This window comes from Pelobates fuscus, chromosome 5 (assembly GCF_036172605.1).
Source record: "Pelobates fuscus isolate aPelFus1 chromosome 5, aPelFus1.pri, whole genome shotgun sequence".
In the NCBI taxonomy this organism is placed as follows: Eukaryota; Metazoa; Chordata; class Amphibia; order Anura; family Pelobatidae; genus Pelobates; species Pelobates fuscus.
The window spans coordinates 43,141,533-43,152,838 of NC_086321.1; the positions used below are offsets into that span (position 1 = coordinate 43,141,533).

Below are 11,306 nucleotides of genomic sequence, written 5' to 3' on the forward strand. Positions count from 1 at the left end.
TTTTTTTTTTAAACTGTGCACTAGGAAACTACAGACGCAAAATCAATCAAATGCTTTAGTGTAGGCAGGGCTGTGAAGTCGAACACATTATAATCGCACCAAACCTCCTATAAAAGGCTAACAAGAAACCACAACTAATTTCAGAGAATTCTCTTCTATTTCCTTACCCTGATATGCGTCCTATTCCAGTGATAATGCCTCCCGCTGGCACGTCCTCGTTACCATATAACTGGTAACCGGCCAGTTGTGAAAATTCCAGGAAAGCAGATCTAAAAAAAACAAAAAAATAAACATAAAAAAACCCAAAACAAAGCTTTGCGTTTGAGATCTTATTTCCATACAAGCCATGAGCCATCCATGGTCTAAGAATATCAGTTTGTTAACACTATAGAAATTAGCAAATATACTGAGAAATAGCCAAATACCCAAGACAGGCACATATACAGATTTAATAATATAGTTAAATTGGAACTTCAGGTTATTAGTTATCTTATCTGACCTGCAATCAGTAAAGGTTTATCTCGCTCACTGAGCTATTCTTTATCAAAAAAAAAAAATTATAATTAGTAATTCCTACCCTGGATCTATGAGTCTGTCAATTCTTTCCCTGGGTAAAAGTTTCCCCCGAGACTCATGAAGTATTCTGGCTTTTTCCCCACCACCTGTAAAGGCAACAAATACAAAATATTTACGACCGATATTAAAGCGATATCCTGGGCACCAATAGAACTGTAAATCATTTGATAGGTTTTTTTTTTGTGCAAAATTCAGCCCCATAAGACGGTCCTTGCCGTCAAAACGTCAAGGCTATTTACTATAGTGAGAATTCAAAGTGAATTAGAAATTTAGGGCCAGAGTAGTTGAACTGAAAGCAAAGCGGATTTATAGGTTGTTTTTTGGTTGTTTTTTTCAGTTTGACAATTTTCACTTTAAATTTGAAATTCACCATGAAGTCATCTCGCTTTACTAAAAAATTCTGTGTGGACACAGCTCAACAACTGACCAAAGCAAATTTCAAATTTAAGGCCAGAGTTCGCCAAACTGAGAGCATAGATGGCAGAGAATTTTACGAGTTTGGCTCTTTTGGCCTTGACCTTGAATCCGATGTTCACTTTGAATTCTGACTTTAGTATATAAAAAAAAAAACAAAAACAAAAAAAAAAAAAAAACCTGTCAGCAGTGTTCATTTTGTCGACTAACAATTTTAATTAAGATTTTAGTTGACTACGTTTTTTTGAGATCTAGTCGACTAAAACTAGTCTAAAAGTAAAACAATTCAGATGACTAAAATACGACTAAAACTAAAATGGCTTTTTAGTCAAAAGACTGACTAAAACTAAACTGAAAATTGCTTCCAAAACTGGAAACATGGGGGAGTGAGGATAGGAAATAAGACACATGGGGAACTGGGGATCAAAAAGACACAGAGGGGCTGGGGAAGGGGCAAAAGAGACAGATAGAGGTTTTAACTAAACCTATTAGAATTTAGTTGTGTCGACTAAAATCTACTGGAGATTTAGTCGACTAAAACAATTCAGATGACTAAAATACAACTAAATCTAAAATGGCTTTTTAGTCAAAAGACTATGACAAACTAAACTGAAATTTGCCGCCAATGTTAACACTGCCTGTCAGGGCAAAGCAGTATACATTAGAAAGAAAAGAGCCAATCTGCAGTGTGGTTGTGGATGAAATAAAGCAGCTATATATTTTATATCATATTTTTAGAATATTATAAGCAAAGCAGCCTGCATTAAATGAAGACCTCCAGACAGACATGTGGTGATATATTTATGGTGTCCCTGACTGTTTGCAGTGTGGATTGAATGATGCACTTTTTAGATTACAAGTAAGCAGAGTAAATCACCCATATAGGGCAAACATTTCACCACATGGGTGGCTTCAGGTACACTATAGGCACCCAGATCACATCAGTACATTGAAGTGGCTTGGGTGCACTGTCCCTGTCCCACTTAATTCTGCAATGTAAAATATTGACGTTTTAGAGAAACTCCAATGTTTACATTGCAGTACCAAGATTGCCTCTAGTGGCTGTCTACCAGACAGGAACAAGAGGCACTTCCTAGAGTTTCACGGACTCCATGGACTCTGGACTTCCTCACACATGAGGACATCAAGCGTCAAGGAAAACCGCATAGGTAAGCATTGAGGAAATGCTTTCTTAGGGGGAAGGAGCAAGCAGAAAATTTCAGGAAACTCAAAAGTGAATTCAAACATGGCTGTTCACTAAATTGAAAATAGTTGGGTATTCCAAATATATTTCAAATTTCAGGCCAAAAGTAGCCAAATGGCTGACTTGGGAGAATTTGTCCAGTTTAAAAAAAAAAAAAAAAAACTTGAAATAGTTAAATTCTTTATTTTTATCGTGCTTTGAGTGGATAACAAACAAGCTCATGGAGCCCCAAAAGCATACCCTGAGCATATTTTTCAAGCTTAACATTTTGAACAAGGAACTTATCAGCACATTTTATAATGTTAAAATAATGTCGCTCAGAACAGGATGTTAGCAAAAACATGTTACATTAGCATGGGTTATGATCACAAGAGGTGTAATAACATGTCTATCTTAGGTAGATCAAGCGATATCTGCACTCAAGTGTCGGTTGTGTAAGCTTTGCCCTCCTACCCAGGGTGGGATGGGGGGGGATGATTGCCTTTGTGCATGGTTGACCTCTCAAGAGAGGCTTAGCCCCTAACCAAGGGGGTAGCGGGGGGGTGTGCGCTTCAATGATTGGTCATGTGTGGCTAGATGTAACCGGACTAGGGTCATAGGTGGCGCAGCTTCGTGGGTGTTTGGGTGTAGTGTCGTGAGCCTGGTGTCTTTATGCCCAGTGGGCCCAGGCTGAGTATTGTGTCCTCTAGTGGGTGATTCTACCGCAAGGGACATAGACTTATGGCATGGAAAAAGAAGAAGAAAAAAAAAAAAGAGAAAAACAAAGAAGGTAACCCAAAAACAAGCAGAACTTTACATCTCTACAATTTTGCAGCCTAGGGCTGTCGGATCAGTGAGTCCCTCCGTTAGATTTGGACTAGATTAGGAATCGGGTGGGCAGTCGGCTACAGTTCTTGGGACAAATGGTACCACTCTGGATGGGTCCCATCCATGAGCCCGATTTGAGTCCGTTGGTGCTACCGTTGCCTCTTGCATGTCTAGAGCTGCAAGGAATGCTGGGATATCAGTCCCCGTAGTTAGCCGTTGCGTGGACCCCTTGTACGAGACAAGGAGGGATCGTGGTGTTCCCCACTTGTACGGCACTCCTGCTGCCCGCAGTCGGGTGGTGACAGGGTTCAGGGATTTTCGCCATTGTAGTGTGGCCTTGGATAAGTCCTGGTAGAAGGACAGTTGCGAATCCTCAAAGAGCAGTGGGGTCTTGTCTCTTACCGCTGCCATTATTTGCCCCTTGTCTTGAGGTAGTGTGCAGCGGAGTATGACGTCGCCGGGCGTTTTGGCGGTGGTTAAGGTAGACGTTGGTATTCTATATAGCCCTGCGATGGTTATTTTTTTGCGGTAGCAGGTGGCAGCACTGAAGCCAGCAGCCTTCTGACGTAGTGTGGCAGTTCCTCATGGGGGACCGTTGCCGGGATACCCCGTATTTTCACGTGGTTGCGGCGGTACCTGTCCTCCTGCGCCGCCACCTGCAGTGTAAGGGCCTGTTGGGCTGTTTGTAGTTGGAGTATAGATGCCTGCATGCTGGAGGTGTCTTGGCTTAGCTCCTTAAGATTTGCCTCTGTTGCCTCCATTCTGCCTGTTAGTTGATGCAGGGATGATTTTAGGATAGGCAGGTCTGCAGTGAGGAGGTTTTGAGGTCCTGTTTGGTTGCAGGTTCGGAGTTACCTGCTGTTGCTGTGGGCTGTTGCTGTGAGCCCTCTGTTGTGTTCTGCAGCTGAAGTGTTGCAGATGCGTCCGTGTGGGGAGCCTCTGGTGAGGTCGGGCCTTTCGCGGCCGCCATCTTGGAGGAGGTGTGCCGCTGAAGCATGGCTCCTATGTCCCTCTGTTCTGGAGCGTTACTGGGGGTACTCTTCTGATTTCTACGCCCCATTGCCGTGTCAGCAGGTGATGCAAGGGTCGGCCACCGCTCCGCTGTGTCTCCCGCGGGGACTCCGCCCCAGAGAAACTCGAGGTCGCGGTTGGCGGGTATGTGGTAGGCCCCGGTCCTGCGTCTTGCCTTTAGATGCTTCGGGGAGTATTGGAAGGGCATCTGGGGATTCGGTGTGGTGTCCCCAGGCTGTAGCTTACGGTTTTGTAGTTGGATGGCGGCTAGTCTCCAGGATATCGCCTAGATTGTGTGTGTGATCGACGGAGCTGGGAGAGATGGCGTCCGGTCCGGTTCAGCGCCAGGCTCCGCCCCCTTAACTATTTCAAGTTTAAATTCAAATTTGTGAATTTCAAATTTAATCATGAATTGTTTGAGACAGAAAAAATAAAAAATAGGGCGGATTGTAGAACTTCTCCAAAATCATGGTCTTAGCCTAAACTTTGCAATTCCTCCTTCAACTCACAATTCAGTTTTTAGTGAAGTTACACCTACAAGGAGTCACAGATTCCATTGACCAGTAATAAGCAGGTATCACAATGTAGCATTTTCTGCACGTGACAAGGCAAGAATGAGACTTTCCACCTGATGTATCAAACACACTACTATCCACAATAAATGGCAACATTTTCATTTCCATACTCACCCATACGTATTGTTTCAGCTTTCTCCTTGAGTTCTGTTACTAGAGCTTTCATGTTCTCATAACTTTCCTACGGGAAACATTTACTTTATTATAGCACAATTATGTCAATAAAATAATCCTTACAATGTTATAATGACCTCTCTAACTCCCAGGTGCTCAGAAGAGAATTAAAAAAAATGTTCTATGTAACTGGCCATGATGAAAGTTTGGTTGCCAGCCCTTTCCTTGAAAAAACAATACGGCACCATAACAACTTAATCAGAGTTAAGTTGCTATGGTGTGAGGAGGTACCGGGACTCAGTCTTCCCTGAAGGGGATAAATGGTTTACATTAAAAGTGAAAAAAGGACTTTCCGCACAATGCTGTAGTCTCACACTAGTTGCGTCATATAAACTAAATGGAGCTATGCTGGGCAAGGTGTTTGAAATGATCGTCAATGAAACACACATTCTAGTGGAGTAATGGGGTCGTCAATCCTTCCTTTGGAACATCACATAAAGGCAAACAACTATGGGGACTTCAAATCTCAGAAATAAATATGGCAGTACCAGCTTCTTCAATAAAATCAATAGCATGTATTCACCTCTTTGGTGAACATCAGAGAACATCTCAATAGAATCTGGTCATTGTAAAACTACTGTAGGTGCAGACTTCCACGCACCATTCTTACGAAAGCGTTATTTGATTTGACAAGGTATAACTTTTATACAAAACACACAGATTTGTAGCTGCTATACAAAAGACACACAGTGTTGGTGCCTAGTGGAACATTTGCCAATTTTGAATGCCTTAATTAGTAAATTATGTTATTGATTTCATTGAAGAAGTTGGTATTTTTATATTTATTTCTGAGATTTGGTGTCACCATTCATGTCTACAGTCTGGAGCCCGATCGTTCTGCCCCTTCATTGCTGTCCCAGGCAATAAGAAAGCCTCTGACTGGGTGAAACTTACCAGCGGCCTAGTCTGAGGCTGCCAGACTAAAGCCTTGGACTGGAGCGGAAATGATTGGGGAGAGAGACCAGGTGCCAGACTGAGGGCTTTGACGTTAAACCATTCGTTAATATTTTAACAGCTGCCGGTAAGCCAGCGCAAGGGACCTCCTCACACCATAACAACTTCCTTCCGATGAAGAGGTTATGGTGCCCAGGGTGTCCAAGAGTCCAGGTTTTGTCAGTATTCAAAAAAACAAAAACAAAAAAAAACGAATTTGGAGATGGCTTAATCCTGGACTGGTGTGTCTCAATGAGTTGGAAGGGGGCCACAGTAATGCTTTCTCGAAATGTGAAACTACGTAATTTGCTGTTCAAAGCATCTCCAGTTTTATATAAATTCTGCCCTACAATACCAGTGTTTAAAGAATAGAGCCTACGTTTGATCTTTATTTTTTCTAATAGATATAGGTTTGCTAGTTTTTACGACCTTTACACAATGTGATGAGTAATCCAGTACAATTTAGTAAAAAAAAGAAAAACAATTCAAGAAAACCAATCACCGCACTATACACTAGGCACTTTAAGGCAAATTAGTTACACAGTTATTAGATGATGCATACCAAGCCAGTAAGGGTATACAGTAAATTGTCCATGTGGCATTTGAGTTAGTATAAAGCTCACCTCTGCATATGTTTCAGTCAAAACAATTCAGACATCTTTCCCGAGACTGGCATGGGAATATTCTCACGGCGTGTCAGAACGTTCTGATTGGTTAGCTTACAAGAGCGCTCTACTGACTTTCAAAATGTTTGATATTCTTTATAAAAAGGTTTTTCCCAACCTGAGAGGTCAGTCTCTACCCTCGTAGAGTGAAGATGGAAGGTTTTTTTTTTGTTTTTATTTTTAATCATTTTTAATAGTAGCATTGGTTTAGTCATCTGTGAGCTGAAGAAAATAAGATTTAAAGGGATACTATAATGCCAGGTGTGGCAAACCTAGCCACTTCTGAACTATATGTATTGCAGGTTGTCCATAGGCTGAATGTATACTGTATGTCCTTACCTGTATAAGTGCTGTGTTATGGCCGTTCGCATGCTGGCAGCCATACGCTGCCAGCATACAAAGCATTCGTTCGACGAAACACGGCTATCCCGGCCGTTCGCCGTACGAATGCGGGCTCCCCAGGTAGACCACACATTCACAAGTCGTGTGGCACCAATTAACCGATTGCAACAATGTTGCAATCGGTAATTAAAGGCTCTCCTAGGTGGCCGCCGTTCGGCTACCGACCATGCGGCGGTCGGCCATCTTGGATCCTTTGTCTCTGCAGCGGTGTTCGGTCGTCGAGAGCCTGGAACTGGAAACGGCTACTCAATGATACGAACACCGCTGGACTTCCAGAGCGTTCGGGAGTTCCGCGTTCGGTACATTATGTTCCCCACAATGGTTCGGTACTTTTAAACCGAACTCAATGTTTGAATGTATTCTGTGCGGCGTTCGGTCAATTCAGCTGGGATCGGAGCGGTATTCTCACAAAGTATGCGCTCCGACCCCAGCTATCTGCCGAACGTTCCGCCAGCGCAAAGTACCGAATATTGTGTAAAATATATATTTTAAAGTCAATTGTCGGTTTTGCTGCACGAGGGGATAATCCACTTAATCGTCCATTTTAGTGGGAGTATCCTTCTCGTGCAGCGGTGCCTGTTGGGAAAGTCACAATGCATGTTGGGAGAAATCCCCTGGATTATCTGTGTGGAAACCCCTTGCATGGGGAACTGCTTAAATATGCCAGCTTACGAATAAACTGAGTTAGTTGACTCCCAAACTGTGTTTCGTCCGGTTATTGGGAGGATGGGGAATATTGCCGTGCTTTCTGTTCTGACTGTGGATTTCCTGAGGATACCAACGGATATCGTGGACTAATATACTGCATTCCGTTACACCAGGAATACAAAGCTGTATTTCTGGCACTATAGCTCCCTTTGCCTCCCCCCCTGTCTGGGTGAATTAAGGGTTAAAAACCCTTTATAAACTTACCTTATCCCAGTGCCGATGTCCACCCCCTCCGACATCCCGCGACAAGCGAACACTAATGCGCATCAAATGCCGAGTACGCATTAGACCTCCCCATAGGAAAGCATTGAACATAGGCTTTCCTATGGGGAAAAAAAAAAAATCTTACACTGGACGTAACATGAGAAACGTGAGGATGTCCATTGTCAGATACCGGACGAAGGGTCCATTAGGATCCAGGAAGTGCCTCCAGTTTCTCTGGAACTGCAATGTTTAACATTGAAGCATTAAGTGCAATAGGGACACTGTACCCAGACCACTTCAATGAGCTGAAGTGGTCTGGGTGCCTATAGTGTCCCTTTAAGAAAAGAAAAAAAAATATCTGAAGGCAAGAATTACATATATATATATATATATATATATATATATATATATATATATTTTTTTTTTTTTTATATAGGTTTTAGATTTATTTGGATACCCCTCCCTATTATTACAGTGAGAGTAGTAGGTAGCATGTTTTTTTTATGGGGCAGTGGCTTGGGACTTTAGGAACGTTTGGGACACACACCAAAATCAGCTACTCGAGTGCTAATGGCTGGGATATTTAACTGGTTTCTGCATTGGCCACTTTGACTGTACCGTGAAACGTCCATATGACATATTTTAGTTCGTTATTTCAGACAGATTGAAGACTGCTCAAAATTTATATGAACAATCGAATGCACAGACTTAGTATACAATGCACCCTGATAAGCTCGCCTTCACATATTACAAGAGGGGTGGGAGGGGGAGGGGGGGTAAGGTAGCACCCCAGGTGTTTGGACATACTAAACTCCTTCAAGAGAAATTGTCACTTCCCTGGCAGGAACAGTTCTTCTTCTCTCCTCCCAGAAAACGCTATTGCAGCATTTACCCAGGTGAACAAAGCAGCTCAGGTAAGTGTTTACAGCACTTCCTCATTGAGGTTAACTTTGCTGCCCTCTGATGCCTTCAGTACACTTAGCTATTTAAACAAAAATGCTCTACAAAGCGCGCTTGGACATACATTGAGCAGTATATTGAGCTGTATATACAGCATTGCACAGATTCAACTACTGTAAATGCAATGACCGTCAGGGAATGTAAATTAAAAAAATAAAATATATATTGTAAATGTTGATAGCGCAACCAATAACTAGCTTTTAGTTATCTCTTAATTTGTGCAAAACTCTAACTAGTGTCACAATAAGGCAAAGCATCATGGGAGAAAGCTCCCTATTAGCCACTCCTACTATACACCATACAGCAGGGGTCCTCAAACTCCGGCCCCCCAGATGTTGCTGAACTACAACTCCAATGATTCTTTGAATTACATAGATAGCCAGAGAATCATGGGAGTTGTAGTTCAGCAACATGGGAGGACCCCTGCCATACAGGAATGCAGTGACATTGTATTGGCAGCCGGTGCAGTTATATACACCATACAGGAATGCAGTGACACTGTATTGGCAGCCAGTGCAGTTATATACACCATACAGGAATACAGTGACATTGTATTGGCAGCCGGTGCAGTTATATACATCATACAGGAATGCAGTCACACTGTATTGGCAGCCAGTGCAGTTATATACACCATACAGGAATACAGTGACATTGTATTAGCAGCCAGGGAAGTTATATACACCATACAGGAATGCAGTGACACTGTATTGGCAGCCAGTGCAGTTATATACACCATACAGGAATGCAGTGACATTGTACTGGCAGCCAGTGATGCAGTGACACTGTACTGGCAGCCAGTGATGCAGTGACACTGTACTGGCAGCCAGTGATGCAGTGACAGGTAACTTTTTCTTTTCTTTTTACTATATATTGGGGCTGATGTGTATTGTAGTTCTTGCTGCCGGCCCAGTAGTGATGGGAGTGAGCGCAGGACTTCTTTTTTTGTATTTGTATTTACTTTGTATCACACAGCCTGGTTACAATGCTGCCGCCCATCCCATGTGTTCCCTATTAAGGGTTAATAAAAAATACCCCTCTCTGTCTCATTAGAGATATCTTTGCCAGAAGCAGGCTGAAGGGTCAGTGTTAGGACCTGCTTTAGGGGGGTCTGCCTTGACGTTGGCAGGCGGGCATTCCCTCCAATGGCCATTAGAGCAACTAAATGACCTCCATTTGTCGAAATATACATAGGGATTAAGGAGAGAGCGCAGGTAACTTTTTATTTTCTTTGGTTTTTACTATATCTTGGGGCTCATGTGTATTGTAGTCCTTGCTGCCGGCCCAGTAGTAACCAGGACTTCTTTTTTTGTACCTGTACTGGCAGCCAGTGATGCAGTGACATTGTACTGGCAGCCAGTGATGCAGTGACATTGTACTGGCAGCCAGTGATGCAGTGACATTGTATTGGCAGCCAGTGATGCAGTGACATTGTACTGGCAGCCAGTGATGCAGTGACATTGTATTGGCAGCCAGTGATGCAGTGACATTGTATTGGCAGCCAGTGACATTGTATTGGCAGCCAGTGCAGTGGTGTTTATGCCATTATTATACAATCTATAGACACTGCCTGATGGATGGATATCATTCCAGAACTACAACTCCCATGTTACTCTCCTAACTGGCAGGACATGCTGGGAGTTGTAGTTCTACACGAGCTGGCTGTGATAGTGTGTGTATTGATTGTGTGACCCCGGCCTACCTGATAGACAGGGGAGTTACAGTCCGGCCTGGATCCGATACTGCCCACCTTATCGCCGTGATAGAGGCGGCGGAGAGACCCCGCGATACCGGCTCTCAGGGGGCCCCACCGGGGACACACCGTGTGCAGCATTGTGGGATTCTGGGGGCCACACGAAGTGACAGCTCTCCCTGACCGGACTGGAGGACACACAGCTGGGACACGCCCCCGGGTCACATGGCAGAGCTCTGATTGGCTGCCCAGGGAGGCGCCTTCCTTCTGGCGGAACCAATCACTGCTGCCCGTGCAGCTCAATGCACTGCGAGCGCTCACTGAGCTTAACCTGGATACAGCCTGATCTGATGGTCTCCTAGAGACTGACTGACCGTCTCCTAGCAACAACTACACCGCACGGAGCATCTCCTAGCAACAACCACATCACACGGAGCGTTTCCTAGCAACAACCACATCACACGGAGCGGCTCTTACATACAGGAAACCATGCTGATCGCCGGTTACCTAGCAACAGGAACCAGTTACCTTCTCCTAGAGACAGTCTGAAACCACACTTACCTTCTCCTAGAGACGGTCTGAAACCACACTTACCTTCTCCTAGAGACAGCCTGAAACCACACTTACCTTCTCCTAGAGACAGTCTGAAACCACACTTACCTTCTCCTAGAGACAGTCTGAAACCACACTTACCTTCTCCTAGAGACAGCCTGAAACCACACTTACCTTCTCCTAGAGACAGTCTGAAACCACACTTACCTTCTCCTAGAGACAGTCTGAAACCACACTTACCTTCTCCTAGAGACGGTCTGAAACCACACTTACCTTCTCCTAGAGACGGTCTGAAACCACACTTACCTTCTCCTAGAGACAGTCTGAAACCACACTTACCTTCTCCTAGAGACAGCCTGAAACCACACTTACCTTCTCCTAGAGACAATCTGAAACCACACTTACCTTCTCCTAGAGACAGTCTGAAACCA

General features: G+C 43.8%; 1 protein-coding gene across 1 annotated transcript in view; it reads right to left on the bottom strand.

Annotated features, from left to right (window-relative positions):
• MCCC2 (methylcrotonyl-CoA carboxylase subunit 2) overlaps positions 1 to 10,555 on the bottom strand; it is a 60,074-nt gene extending 49,519 nt beyond the window's left edge. Inside the window, exons 1-4 of the mRNA XM_063453779.1 lie at positions 10,333 to 10,555; positions 4,702 to 4,768; positions 578 to 662; positions 168 to 269 (exon numbers count right to left, since the gene is read on the bottom strand). Coding sequence (XP_063309849.1) covers positions 168 to 269; positions 578 to 662; positions 4,702 to 4,768; positions 10,333 to 10,464 — 386 coding nt within the window. The 5' untranslated portion in view covers positions 10,465 to 10,555. The remainder of the gene's footprint in view (positions 1 to 167; positions 270 to 577; positions 663 to 4,701; positions 4,769 to 10,332) is intronic.
• Between the last annotated feature and the right edge of the window lie 751 nt (positions 10,556 to 11,306).